This window comes from Salvelinus alpinus, chromosome 33, assembly GCF_045679555.1.
Source record: "Salvelinus alpinus chromosome 33, SLU_Salpinus.1, whole genome shotgun sequence".
Taxonomy (NCBI): domain Eukaryota; kingdom Metazoa; phylum Chordata; class Actinopteri; order Salmoniformes; family Salmonidae; genus Salvelinus; species Salvelinus alpinus.
Genome location: NC_092118.1, coordinates 20205005 through 20220318, shown reverse-complemented (window position 1 = coordinate 20220318; position 15314 = coordinate 20205005). Strand labels below are relative to the sequence as shown.

Sequence of the window (15314 nt, the reverse complement as noted above, 5' to 3'; positions counted from 1 at the left end):
GTTGTCAGCAGTTGGCTGCTTGGGGATCAAAGTAGTGTGTGTGTGTGTGTACGTGCGTAAGTGCGTGGTTTGGTGTTTTTTTGTGCTTTAAGAAAACTAGAGCGAGTTTAATTAAAGATGAAAGTGCAGATGATTAATTGATAGAAGTCAGACTGTTCCATTTGGTACTAAACCAGGGGTGTCCAGACCTCTCCATACAGTGAAAAATGTGGACGGCTCCAAAAGCTTGTACATAAAATTAGATGTATTACCCAAGAAACTGAAGGTTTTCACAAAAAATATATATATATATTTTTTTTGCAACAACGTAATGATTACTGTGTTGTGTGGTGTTGTTCTTTTAAACCTTTAAAGACCAAAAACAAGCCTGGTGCATATTTGTCATTCTCTTTCAGGACTCTGGACATTTCCATATATATACTGTATATATTACACAGGGAAATGTGTCCACCAACTGGAGAGCCCTAAATTGCTCTGTCTGCAAATTCGGGATGTGCATGTAAGTAGTGAGGCTCAAAGGCTCAGATGGATCTCCTGAGGTAAAAAAACATCAGGAGTTTTTCTTGTAGTGGTACAGTAAGTAAACAAACTTATTGAGAATTTCAATTCCTTTGTGATTTCAAAGGTTTGTTAGGCTGTTATGGTAGGACTAGTCTACTAGCAGGTGTTGGAGAATGGCTGTTTAACTCCACTCATATCCCTCCCCTCGGTCACTCATCTCCTCCAGCCTTGACCCACTCAGTGTTTGTAGTGTGCCATAGAGACAGATAAGTACCTCTGAAAGTTCTCATCTATGAAAAATGGAGTGTGCAGGCTCCCTCCATCAAGCTGGCTTTCAACGGGAGATTAGAACAGCGAGAGTGGAGTGCTCAGGGAGATAACGCGCCTGCTCCCAACATCTGTATTGGAACTTCTATCTTCACAGGAAACACATTATGCTGGCAAAGAAAAATAGCTCTCCCTTGCCTGGCCAAGATTAAGTCTTCATAGAAACAGATTTAACTAGGCATTTATAGAGATGTATAGGCTGATATAGAAGTATAGCTGAGATCCCATGGTTTGGATAGAGACAGTTTGGCCTTGTGGTTGGGAGTAAGGCAGAGACATAAGTGATCATCAGCTATATTTATTGATGCTCTCAATAATTTCTCCACTAAAACAGTACGAGCCTAAACCCAATTCAAAAACAAGGCAACTGACTGAAACGAATAGTGAAGGAGGGGGCATTGAGATTGGAGGTAAATAGAAAAAGGGAGAGAAAGAGAGATTTACAGGCAAACTGTAAAAAAAACAAAGAGTAGGCTTAGGGAGTACAGTATAAAGGACATTCAGGCAAAATGTATATGCATTCAAATAAATAGTCCTTCTATTATTTCCATATGTATTGGTTAACTCACTATAGAATTGCATGTAAAAAAAAAAGAACAAAAAAGCTGCAGACGCTGATGACATCATCAGGTCGCGCCACGCTGCGATAAGGGGGGAGGTGAGGTGGGGCATAGTAAGGGACAGGTAGTTAAACAGAGTGGGGCAGTTAGGCTGAGGGTCTTGCTTATACCTTCAAGTGGACATTCACTTTCACTCTACAAATGTTGGAGCGGAGGAGGGGGGCATACATGCACCTAGTAATGCCAGGATGGGGGCAGTGGGGGGTTGTCAGGGGTCAGAGGTGAAAGATCACAGTGTGGAGTCGCGGCAGAGGACGATCTCCAGCTCGGTGCGGTAGAGCTTCCCCGCGTCGGACAGAGCCATGATGCTCTTCTTATAGCCCACCAGACCAGTCGAGTCCAACTCCTACAGCAAACAGGGAGAGAAACAGACGTGAGTGCTAGTGCCTCAACCAATGATATCATTAACTATGGTGTCTACCCTGTAAACAATAATGAGCCATTAGGACGTCCCCAGGACTTCACAAAATGGTCGCCTGAAGTCGTCAGGACGTTGTCTCATGGTCGCTTGGAGGTTTTGTCTAGTTCCCGGTTGGTCCCAGGGACGTCCCAAGGACTTTTTTAAAAACTTTCTTGGGATTTTGGGTCATGGTCCCCTAGAGGTTTTTGCCTAGTTCCCGGTCGCAAAGAAACATTTCCTACCCCCCCCCCCAAAAAAAAAAATCTGCCCAGGGCACACGCACACCCTAGTTTCATTACACATCAACTCTTGTTACTGTTGTCAAGCCTATCAAGGCCCTGATTGGTAAACCACTGATCCAGTCACAGCTGTTTGTATTTTGGCAATGCAAGGGATTTACTTATTTCATGACACAACGTCCCAAGAATGTCCTAAAAACGTCCTCGGGGACATCCCCGGGACAAACTGGGAACTAGACAAAACCTCCAGGGGGCCATGACACAACGTCCCAAGAACATGCTAAAAACGTCCTTAGGGACATCCCGGGGACAAACCAGGAACTAGAACGTTCAGGTGACCTTCAGGGGACCAAGAACATCCTAAAAACATCCCCAAGTCAAGCCGGGAACTATAAAACGGTCCCACAGAGAATGTTCCCTTGGGCCCATCATTCGACGTCCTAAGGACTAGTAAAATGAAAGTCCTGAGAATGTACTAAAATGGTCCTGACATGGTCCTCAGTGACATCCTGGGAACTAGAACATTCTCAGAACGTCAGTGGGATAACGTTGTGCCTAAACCTTTAAGGGACCTAATGGGAAAGTCGCCAAATATCCTCAGGACGTCCCCTGTTTGCTGGGTATGGCCCTAACAGTCAATGCAACACCACATCCTGATCCAACAAAAACTCAGAAGACCATAACCTGTACAAGACCACAATGTTCTGCCAATCATTCTGATCTTGTAAACACTCCAGGTGCAGTATGACATAATAAACCAATCAACTAATCAAAAGATGAGTTAGTAAATAAGTGAAGTCTCTTGTTCTTTACCATTTTGTTCTTGTCATGTAGGTCCTTCAGCAGTGCGTCCAGCTCCTGCTCATCGATGTAACCGTTTCCATCCTAGTGAAACAGTGAAAAACAGTGAAACAGCAGAAAGGGGCCAGGCATCTCATATCATATTCTCATTAAAAGAACAATCAAACACTCAGATATCCTCCCACTCAGAGTATACACAGGCAAGATCAATCATTCACAGACCAACTGCCAATTCAGTCATTACAAAGGCATTAGTATGAGACTCCTGTACTGTACACCTGTCTTTCCTACTGTACTATTTTGTATTTGTGGAAGGTTCAGTGGCATGTATTCATGGATGCCAAGGGAAGCCAGGCTTCCCCAAAAAGTTGACCAAGAAAAAAATACATATTTCGTCGCTTTGTGTTTCATAAATTTCCTTCAATTCACAAGAGGCTGAAATGAATATATCTCACCGGAGAAAGCATCCGAGCGAACCAAACAGCTCCCCTCTGTCTCAGTATGTGTAGAGTATCTATCTGATGCTCTCTGGTCAGAAAGAGTATGACATTGTGGCCGCCCATAGCATTGAATTCAAGGGAAGCCAGCGAGCATTTGGCCTCCCTTGATAAAAAATACATAAAATAATTGTCAATCAGCTTTGAGGTAAACTGAGTGAGCTCAGCTGTGAATGGTGCTAGCTCACCATAAAAAAAAGTGTCAAGGGAAGCCAGTTTGGATTTGGCTTCAGACCAATCACATCACAAGCCAAAGCCAAATGTCATTAATGACAGAAAAAAACTTGAATTGTTGCATCTCGTTGTATTCAGCCCTTTCCTAAATTAGGGATTTGGACTTGTGGTTTTACTTAATTCTCCATACTGGCCAATGATTATAATGGTGATTCTGATCCATCCATAAATTCATGCATTGTGCCCCTGACCTGAGAGGATGGAAGTTCAACATGTAGCTAAATGTACACTCTTAGAAAAAAGGGTTCCAGAAGGGTTCTTCGGCTGTCCCCACAAGAGGACCCTAATAGGTTCTACCTGGAACCAAAAATGTTTCTTCAAAGGGTTCTCCTATGGGGATAGCCGAAGAACCCTTTTAGGTTCTAGATAGCATATTTCTTTCAAAGAGTGTAGTATGCTAATGTTAACTAGCTGGCCTGGTGTATCGTTGTCTATGAAAGGAAGCTAGCGAGCAAGTATTTTAGCAAGATAGCCTAGGACAACAAAAACTAAAAGTGTGTACTTCATGTTTAGGCAACATGAAAGAGAGGAGGATGGCATTGGCATTTCTCTACAAGTAGGTTGAGTCAACATGTTTTTTCTACTTGCACACACACACACACACACACACACACACACACACACACACACACACACACACACACACACACACACACACACACACACACACACACACACACACACACACACACACACACACACACACACACACACACACACACACACACACATAAATCAGTAACATTGACAGGCAGCTCCTGTTTTCTTTGTAACTTGCAATAACTCTCTGTGGTTCTAAATCAATAGTTGTTTAGTAGTCCAAAAATGTCGGAAACATTACCTTGCTTGACCATGCTGTAGGTCATGTAACTGTTACATTCAATATGTTCTGTGGACAGATGTTGCTCTCCGGTTTTGTAATGAAACAAATGTGTGGTTGAATGTATTCTGCCACTGTGTCTTCTTATTGTCTCGGCATTAGGCCTATATATCACGGTGTCAAGGCATATGAACAAACAGGTTATAGAGCAAACAACACAGTTATCACAACACATAGGTTGTAATATGTGCTTTTTTTTCTGGATTGGCTTCCCCCTTCATTTAACCCACGCACCGCTACTGGGAAGGTTACCAAGGTAACACTAACAAAATAAATGATACAGACGCAGGTGTGTCTGGAGTATTTACCTGTGCAAGTGACCATTTGCATGGAGCTTGTAGCTTGAGTGACAGGGATACAAACAATCTCTCCACCCACACACCCTCCCAGCAAATATGTCTACTGTGCTCTTTTACCTTGTCATAGAAGGTGAATATTATGTTGAACTGCTCTGCTGAAAGCTTGCATCCCTGGAGAGATGGGAAAGACAGTGAAGGTGAAAATTATAATATGTATTGTACATGATATATGTACACTGAGTTTACCAAACATTAGGAACACCTTCCTAATATTGAGTTGTAGCACCCTGGGAATGCCTGCGTCTGTTCCTCACAAACTGGAGTCTAACTGGTTTCAGTTAGCCAGGTGCAGTCTAGCCAGGTGCAGACTCAGTAAACGTCTCCTGTGATAAACAGTTTAATCCTCTTAAAGTGAATGCAATGAAGCTGAAATGTACCATAGATCTGCCGACCTTTACCTTAGGGTTATAGTCAAGACTGCTTTAATTCACATAGTAACCGACTCTTTCACAAATGAATACATTGCCCCAATTCCTAAAGGATTTTGTGTGTGGGGTGGGGTGGGGTGGGGTGGGGTGGGGTGGGGTGGGGTGTGTGGGTCAGGTCTCACCTCGAACTTGAGCAAGAAATTTTCCTGAACCGGCAGCAGCCTTAAATGAGATAAAAGAAAATCGTTCACATTCAGATTCTTTACTTCAAAATGGATTCAAGTATAACACAGAGAGTCTCTCAGTGAACAAGACACACATACACTCACCTGGCCATTTCAGACAGGCCCAGTTTCCCATCACCGTTCAGATCAAACATCTTCAGCTGGAGAGTGAAATGCAACAGTGAGTGGCGTAACATTACTACACGGTGTTAAACCTGTGTGTTTGTGTACACATATACAGTATGTGTGTCACACTCACGATTGTCTGTGTGTACTCGTTGAGTTTCTTGTCATCGTAGTGTCTGTTGGCCTTCTTCAGAAGATCTGACAGGAAACCCTGAGGAAGACAGATCCTCGTTACCCCACTGGTAACTGGCTCAGTGACCCAAAATTAAAGTTTAAGGATGAGTGCTCAGGGGTTCTCCTCTGACAACAAGCACAAGTCCTTGGAAACTGACTACTGAAGGTTATGAATGTTTAAAACTTTGACACATTTGTTTACCTTCAGTTCATTGGCTTCGATGTATCCACTGCGATCAGTGTCATACCTTCGCCATGCCTGTAGACAGAGCATTTTTAACATTTCATTACAACACAGTACACATGCATTTAAACACAGAGATTAAGAACTCTAAAGCCTTAAAACCCTCTTTACTTTAACAACAAGTGGAAAAGTCATGATGCTATAATCGGTAGAGAGAATGTAGACAGACGGAGATAGAAGAGGATGAGAGTGAGACAGAAAAATATATAATTTGTGTTTTAATCTACCAGCTGTCCCGTGTCTAGAGCGAAACCTTATCAAAGACGGATTCCCAAACTACATCGACCCCCCCCCCCACCCCCCCACTCTCCTGCAGTAAGCCTGCAACCCATCCATAATGTATGGCAGTCTGAGAATAGCTTCTGTGTTCCCCTCCCCTCCACATTTAACACAGGGTAGCCAGCACACTGGACCACTTCAAAACTCCTTCGTTCTGTCTATCCTCTCTTCTCCTTACTTTGCGTGTCTCCACCAACAGAGAACAGTTAAAAGGAGCCCCCCTCTCTCTCTCTCTCTTTCTCTCTCTAGTTATTTCTAGATATAAAACACTTTAGACAAGAAGATGCCTGTTTCCCTGATATTTCTAAGCTCTCTTGGGATTGATTCTGTGTGTGTGGATGGATGTGTTTTTGTGTTGGTTTTTGTGTATGGGACGAAGTGATCAGACTTAGCAATACACCAAAAAGTTATCTGTATCGGAGAGCAATGATAGCAGGAGCCATCTTTAGTGATTGATATACTGTACAGTGCAATGGGCTTACACACACACACACACACACACACACACACACACACACACACACACACACACACACACACACACACACACACACACACACACACACACACACACACACACACACACACACACACACACACACACACAGACAGACAGACAGACACAACTTACCGCCATGAATTCTGCACTGGATCCCACAAATGTTCTGAAACAAAGCAGGAAATTCTCCTCTGTGGGCAGAATCTGAGCTAACTGGAGAGAAAGAGGGAGAGAGAGAGAAAATATAGAGAGAGAGGATTATTACACTTGGCTACTAACTCAATATTAAAGCGGATTTCAACAACAACACTGTGTACAAAACAAAGAACATCTATGCAGATCAGAGGTAAACATAAAAAGTAAGCAGACATTTCAACAGAGGAGTTTGAATGTGCTTGTGTCCAGTATGGTCTTACTTCTGACATCTCGATTCTTCCGTCTGCATTCTTGTCAAATTTCATCATGAATTCCTTCATTTTCTCTCTAAAGGCAGCATGTGTGGGATCCTTGAATAGACAAACACACACACACAAACAAACAGAATAAATCAAAAACTGATAAAACATAGACTTCCTACCTAACGACTCTCTATGATGATGAGTTGTTATAGCATATTATATCAAATTGTCTAGTCTATTAGCCTATCTAGAAGCCTGAATACACCATGGATGATGACAGTCAAGTAAAGTGGACCATTTTCTCATTTAAATACAATGTTTAAGGTTGCCTCGACTAGGATGGAGTCAGTCACTCACTTTAAGGCAGGAAGGAAGGAAGGGTGCATTTTCAAAGTATTCAAACCCACTCACCACGCCTGTTCCTCTCCGCGCAGTCTCTAGCTGCCGGAAGAAGTTCTCCAGCTCCTTTCCCTCGATGTAGCCATTTCCTGTAGAACATACCCAAGGGTTAAAGGTCATTCCTGGGATCAGTGAGATGGGGATTACATTGACTTTTGAACCTGTGGAAAACATAATAGTTAAATGGCACTTTCTCAATTAATCTTTCCTTGATTCCTCGCATCCTCTCTCCTCACCTCCTTCGCAAATCCTATTGGAGAAAAAAGTAAGGGGAGGGACCTTGGACCTTCTTCTCCAATACAGCTGATGTGAATTGAGATAGAACCCTGGTATGTAGTGTGTGTTTCATTACTGTAAAAAAAAAAACAGGGTTCAATATGGAGGCATTTTTTAAGCCCTTTGCTCAACAAGTAGCTCAATGAAGGTCCAGAACAACGAGTCCACAAGGAGTCCAGAGATTCAAGTGTTGTATAGCACCACCATGACTGTTTGCATACTCTAAACAATATGGAAACATGTTGACAAAAACACTCTCATTATCTAGCCTAATGCTACATTCACACGATATTGTCCATCTGGCCAACACGACTCCCACAGGAGTACAGTAGCATAACATTGAGTCACATATTTATATCCAACACACACACACACTGCTGAGCTCCCTGGTCCTTACTAGGATTAGTCTGATATCCCAGCAAAACCATCAGGCCCAGTATCTGATGGGGATGAGATAGAGGGAGGAGGAGAGAAAGGGAGGGTAGGTCAGAGGGAGGGATCTGAAAGGGCAGGGGCTTAATGTGACTTATTGTGTCATAGCACCATAGGAATAAAATGATAGCTGAATTCACGGGGAAGAAAATTATGGAGGGGAAAGAGATTACTTGATAAGTGTCAAGTTCGTCGTTTGGATGAAGAGAGGAGGACCAAGGCGCAGCGGGATAAGAATACATTCTTCTATTTATTTAACGAAACGAAGAACACTTAAACAAACTATGCAAAACAACAAACGAACGTGAAGCTATATATTAAACAAGTGCAGACACAGGCAACTTACTTATAGACAATAACCCACGAAATACCCAACGGAATATGGCTGCCTAAATATGGTTCTCAATCAGAGACAACGATAAACAGCTGCCTCTAATTGAGAACCAATCTAGGCAACCATAGACATACAAACACTTAGACTAGTAAATACCCCATAAACATACAAAACCCCTAGACAAGGAAAAACACATACATCCCCCATGTCACACCCTGACCTAACCAAAATAATAAAGAAAACAGGGCGTGACAGTACACCCCCCCCCCCCCCCCCCCCAGGGCGTGACAATAAGTGTGTGTGTGTGTGTGTGTGTGTGTGTGTGTGTGTGTGTGTGTGTGTGTGTGTGTGTGTGTGTGTGTGTGTGTGTGTGTGTGTGTATGTGTGTGCGCACACTGTAGGGGCAACCCACATGCTGTAGATATTTAAGGCTGATTGAAAATATAACAAGCTCCTAATTGTCTTGGCCGATCAGATCTCTAACGGTTTGTACTCTGTGAGTTCCCCCAGGTCTGTGCTCTGTGAGTTCCCCCATCGGGGAGATGAGAGAAACACTCAGAGGCCATCAAACACACACGGGAGAAACACACATCACACACACACCCTACAGGCAGATAGAAAAGGAGAAACAGAGAGAGAGAATGGGAAGAGATAGCTAGGAGATGCAGCAATAGAGAGAGAGGGGGGGTAAAGAGAGGGCAGAAGAAAGGACCCGCTCTAACATTCTTGTAGTTTAGCTCAGTGTTGGGAGAAGGTAGGGGTTCTGCATTATTCACATGACCAAAGCACTGCCCACATCTGGAGACTTTAGGCAGATCAGGGTGGCATTTACGAATGGGAAGTGTGGAAATTCTCTGGTAATGTTGCCACAGAATGCTATTTAAAAACAGGAATTGCCTGCAGCTCAGAAGGCATTAGCAACATATTCACAGTGGAATGGCTTTGTGCCTGGGCGATTGACAGTGGGGGGTCAGGTAGATGTTTATTGGGGCACTAGATATTCTGTAGCAACATTCACAAACATGACAGGCATGTGACTGGCTACGCATGGTGTACAGCAAGTTTGCTGACAACACGATAGTTGTAGGCCTGATAACCAACAATGACTAGTTCACCTATAGAGAGGCGATAAGTGAACTGGCATTGTGGTGACATCATGACAACAACCTTTCCCTCAATGTCAGCAAAACAAAGGAGTTGACTGTTGACTTCAGGAAGCAGAGGAAGGAACATGCCCTGATCCACATCAACGGGACTACAGTAGAGAGAGTCACTAGTTTAAAGTTCCTCAGCATCCACGTCACAGAGGACATGTCATGGATCAACAACACCACCACTCTTGTCAAAAGGGTGCAACAGCGTCTCTATTTCCTAAGGCAGCTGAAGAAATTTGTCATGTTGCTCCAAATACTACCGCTGAACCATCAAGAGCGTCCTGAACGGTTGATTCACGGCCTGGTATGGGAATTGCTCCGTCCACGACCGCAAAGCCCTCCAGCGCGTGGTAAAGACGGCCGAGTACATCACTGGGACCATGCTTCCACCCATCCAGGACGTCTACTTGAAACTGTGCATGAGGAAGGCACTCTGCATCATCATGGACCCCACACACCCCCGCCACGAGCTGTTCTCTCCCTTACCTTCAGGCAGACTGTTACGAAGCATGTGGTCTAATACCAACAGGCTCACTTTTTCTTTTTATTCTTATTTTTTTACTGTTTTTTATTGTTGTTGCATTGTCGAGAAGGAACCTGCAAGTAAGCATTTCGTTGGACGATGTATACAATACGTATCCCATACTACTAATAAAACTTTCAATGTAAAACTTTTAACTTTGTGTGTTGTATTTGATAGGTATATCACCATCTGTGCATCGGCTCGGCTGGTCTTTGAGATGTAAGCAAATCACTGCAGAAACACAAAGCTTTGTGTATGTAAATAAATCAGCCCATCAGATAGAGGAACTGAGGGCTGTCTCCTCTCTATATCAACATGTCATCACTCCACAGAAGCACAACTAAACATATTCCTGTACTGTGTGGGAGGGAAGTGGGTGAGTTGGCTGTTTAACTGTGTAAAGAAGTTTCACCAGAGACATGGATATTATGCTAGATATGGGCAGACCCCATCACAAATAATCCTAATTGCTCTTCCCAATGTGAGGATTTAGTGTGAATTATGCCCATGTCTTTACACAGGGCCGGACTTGGGCATAAGCGACATAGGCGGTTTGTCTACGTCCCCTGGCCGCTAGGGGGCCCCTGACCCAAAAAGGAACTCATTCTTACTGTTGAGAATTTGAACAGCAGAATACACAAAGCGCAATTTCGAAATGTGGTTGTGCATCAGCAGTTTTCCTCTTGTTATGTCAGTCACTGACAGCACTCAATTAGCCCACGAAGCTACACATTTTTAGATTGGTAAATTAGTCTACCCTGCTATCTAAATTTGTAGTAATAATAAATAAATTACCGAACGGGAACAAAGGGCACGTGCGCAAGGGCCCTGCCCTTTAGGGGGCCCCCACTGATTTTTGCCACTCTCACTCACAAATAAAATTGCATGAAATTAGTTAGACATTTGCTATAGTTTCTTTTCGCCCTATGGCAAAATGTGTACAATTGCAGAAAACTTGCTTTAAAACGGCAAAATGTTCTCTATGCCCTATGGCAAAATGTGTGGAATTACAGGAAATGAACTTTAAAAATGTATAAATATTTCCATGGTCAAGTGGGGAGCCACTAAAATATTTTACCAGCGAGGTGGTAGGCCCCTAACCAAATCTCGTATAGGGCCCCAAAAGGCTTGGACCTGTTCATACATTTTCCAGTTATGTTAGACATAGATCTTGTTTCCTTGCATGTAATAATATTTGGTGTGAAGAGTGGAATAATGCATGCGCTTCCCAAATATCATAGGCCTATTCTCTAGTCCACACACAGACACATTCTGCACAAACCATAACACACACGCACACACCATACAAGGCCTGTCCTAAGAGTGAATCATCTGAAGTTTTAAATCTGAAACGTGTCATTGACAGTGGCCGAAAAATAAAATCTAGGATTCTTGAAAAGCATGCTCCACTACCCCAGCTCTAGTCCCACTTTATCATGTATGAGACTATGGACACAGATTGGTGCACGGATTCGACAGGACAGACCGACACAAACCCGCTTGGCCGCAATGTGTTTCTGTTAACCACCTCTGCCTCCCACAGATGGATCACTGGCACGACATCCCTGAAAAGCCTTAAATGCATTCATGTATTCACAGCGAAGAGTGAGACCTATTTTTACATTCCACAAACTATAATTTGTGGAATTAGAGTGTGTGTGTGTGTGTTGTCTTGTGTGTGTGTGTGTGTGTGTGTGTGTGTGTGTGTGTGTGTGTGTGTGTGTGTGTGTGTGTGTGTGTGTGTGTGTGTGTGTGTGTGTGTGTGTGTGTGTGTGTGTGTGTGTGTGTGTGTGTGTGTGTGTGTGTAATTGCACTCATTCCTCATCCCTGGCTCTACTACTTCTAGGTCCATTCCAGCCCAGTGCACACCAGGGATGCGTATGGCTTAGTTGACCCGGTGGGCGGATTTAACCTTCGGCTGGGGCAGTGGAGTGTTTGAGCGGCTCGGAGAATCCCTGCGCTTGCTCAGGTGTGACTGTTTACACGCTCTAGGTGAGTGGCTGCAGAGCTCAGAGTGAGCGCTATGGGGCGGAAACATGTCAAGCCTGCACAATGTCACAGACTTTTTGACACATCTTTACACACTTCAACAGGCGCGTGTTTAGTAGAGCCCTCAGTAAGTCTAAACGGGCCTAGCCCAGCGTTTTGCTGCCAAGCAGAACGTCTCCCATGGCCCTAAGGGACCACCATGGGATGGGGGGAGAAGGATTCAACATGCTGTGCATACAGTGCAGAAATGAATGCATGGATGGATGGATTAAAGAAAGAAAACGCAGTGCTATACCATGCAATATATTTAAATCCAAAGACGTAAATGAGAGATACTGAGGGTCATGGGATTTAGCAACTCGTATAGCTGCTGTTATAATCACTGTTTATAACCTTTCATGATCACCTTTGAGTGCTGTGTGACGGAGACCAGCTCTAGCGCACAGTGACGCACACCATACCCGCGACTGGGCCATCGATCTGCAGTCAGTCACACCCATAACCGCCCAGTATAAAGTGCGTGCACTACCATCCCTCTACCCCAATGACTTTAAAGGCTATATGGCTATTTCCTATTTTCATTCCGTCGCACTCATTTTCCCCATCACTACTTCTCCCTCGTCTCTCCTCTCCCCCCACTTCCACTTTACCATCCTCTCTGTCCTGTCTCCTCATCTTCTTCACACACTGCTCCCCCTTCTCCTAACCCCCTTCCCCCCCTACTCTCTCTCCCGCTCCACTCCTTCCCATTCCCAGACCGGACACGGCAAGCTGCCTGTCAATACACCGCGCCTGGCAGAAGCCCCGGTGATGACATAGGCTACTGTAGATTCATTCATAGGAGACGCGCGGATCCGGTTGCCTCGTTGGGGTCGCTACAAGCCAGGCACATATATAATTCACAGCGATCAAACAGCCACTCCGTTTTGCACACACGTCACCACTCTATATAATAAATGATCTAGCAAGAACAACGCATGTTTACTCTCAAAGAATGTAGTGCTGTATTAGACTTTCGTGTTTTACGCACAGAAAATAGTGCCACAAATGTGGTCCAAAGCAGCGCTCTTCTGTTCCACAGCTTGGCGCGGTTTGATGCGTAATTGAGGAACTAAAATAAAATGATGAATAACAAATATGGTTATAGGGGATTATATGTAGCCTATATGAAATCTCATATAACGCTCGTGTGGGGAAAATGCACAAACTGAACTATTTGAAAATGCTTTTCTACTTTGCTACTTCAAAATATGTTTCCTTATCTGACAGTTCTGCAACAAATATCTACAAACCCCACAAATGCCCCTTTATACAACTTCAATATGCTAATTGTGCAATTAAAGTTAAAAAATTAGTGTCAAGTTAAAAATCTTTCCAGAATTGCATGATCACAGAACAGGGTACAGGGCACAGGGAACTCTGACTGACAATCACAGCCAAGATTCCCAAGACGCTGTTTAAATAACAATCCATATGCTCCTCTGTCCCGCAGTACAACACACGGGACTTCCTACCCTCGTCTATCACATCTGCTCACTTTCTCTGTCCCACCAAGCACTAGCCTATCAATTTAACAACTATCCAACCATTCTGAATTTACAACCAGCCTACTCCTATGATATGCCCATAGTCCAGTCCTGCCCAATTTTAACCCCCTGGCCGTAGCAGTACTGACCGTCTGCGTCGAAATGTTTCCAGATGTCGAGAAACTGCGCCGCGGTGAGCTCTGCCAGGTGGAGTTGAGGGGGCTGCTGTGCTTGACTCGCCATCGTTCAGTCGCTGCTGCTTTTTCTTCTTCCCTAGTTAACTTGGTCCCAGTCTGATCCAGAGCCTCTCCAAACAGTCAGCGGCTCCCACTCAACCCGGGCTTTTAAACCCCCCCCGCGGCGCATGCACTTTTCACGCTGACAGAAGGGGGCGCAGCGGCTCTGAACCTGAATGTACTCTGAGCCAAGGAGTGTGAGAGCCTGCAGGAGCTGTACTGTTCTGTCACTCCCCTCAGAGGGATGAGAGATACTCAATGGCACTGTCCATGCAGGCTCTGTCCATGCAGAATAACACGGGCAGTTCTCTCTGTTGATTGGAATTATGGAAATATAATCATACAGAGAAAGGCCCTATATACTTGCACTCATGAGCCAAAAATGACATCAAAGCATTTCATCACATAGTCTGTCCCATCAAACAGGCCAACACAGTAGGAATCCAACTAAGTGTGTGTGTGTGTGTGTGTGTGTGCGCGTGCGCGCGTGCGTGCGTGCGAGTGTGTGTGTATGCGTGCGTGTGAGTGCGAGTGCGAGTGCGAGTGCGTGAGGGAGTGAGTGTGTGTGTGTGTGTGTGTGTGTGTGTGTGTGTGTGTGTGTGTGTGTGTGTGTGTGTGTGTGTGTGTGTGTGTGTGTGTGTGTGTGTGTGTGTGTGTGTGTGTGTGTGTGTGTGTGTGTGCGCACATGCTCTGGTAACGAGTATTTATCTCTCTGCTCTACCAAATGCCTCACCATTGATCTTACTGTACTTATCAAGTATCACTTTGACAAAAGACTGTACTATCCCCTCTCTCACCGTTCCTAATTTACTCCCATTTTCTCCCCCCATCCATCCATGCATCCCTCTGTCACTGCCTCATCTCCCACGCAGTAAGCACAGCTCTTCTATAGGGTCTGTTTAGATTTAAGTTTCTCCTCAGACTCCTTGGCCATTCAACCTCATAGCTGGCACAAATCCTATCACCCACTAGGACGACTATATTGTACTGCCACTAAAGTATAATAAAGCGTCTTTAGGCTCTGGTATGGGGGATATCCCCACTCCTCCTTTATCTATTTTCTTCTCACTTTTCTCCCATTCCCAGAGAGAGAGAGAGAGAGAGAGAGAGAGAGAGAGAGAGAGAGAGAGAGAGAGAGAGAGAGAGAGAGAGAGAGAGAGAGAGAGAGAGAGAGAGAGAGAGAGAGAGAGAGAGAGAGAGAGAGTGTGTGTGTGTGCGGACCCCTGTTGTGAAATCTATACTGTATGCATAATAATTACAGACAGTGTATATAGG

The 15314-nt window shown here is 44.3% G+C and overlaps 1 protein-coding gene across 1 annotated transcript; it reads right to left on the bottom strand.

Moving 5' to 3' along the window:
• Positions 1 to 1110: 1110 nt before the first annotated feature.
• Positions 1111 to 14139, bottom strand: LOC139563049 (calretinin-like). The gene is made up of 11 exons (XM_071381306.1): positions 13953 to 14139; positions 7582 to 7658; positions 7189 to 7278; positions 6905 to 6985; positions 5953 to 6009; positions 5710 to 5787; positions 5556 to 5611; positions 5409 to 5448; positions 4916 to 4969; positions 2901 to 2972; positions 1111 to 1794 (listed from the first exon to the last, which is right to left on the bottom strand). The coding sequence occupies exons 1-11, from the start codon at positions 14044 to 14046 to the stop codon at positions 1678 to 1680; spliced, it is 816 nt and encodes a 271-aa protein (XP_071237407.1). The 5' UTR covers positions 14047 to 14139; the 3' UTR covers positions 1111 to 1677.
• Positions 14140 to 15314: the final 1175 nt, after the last annotated feature.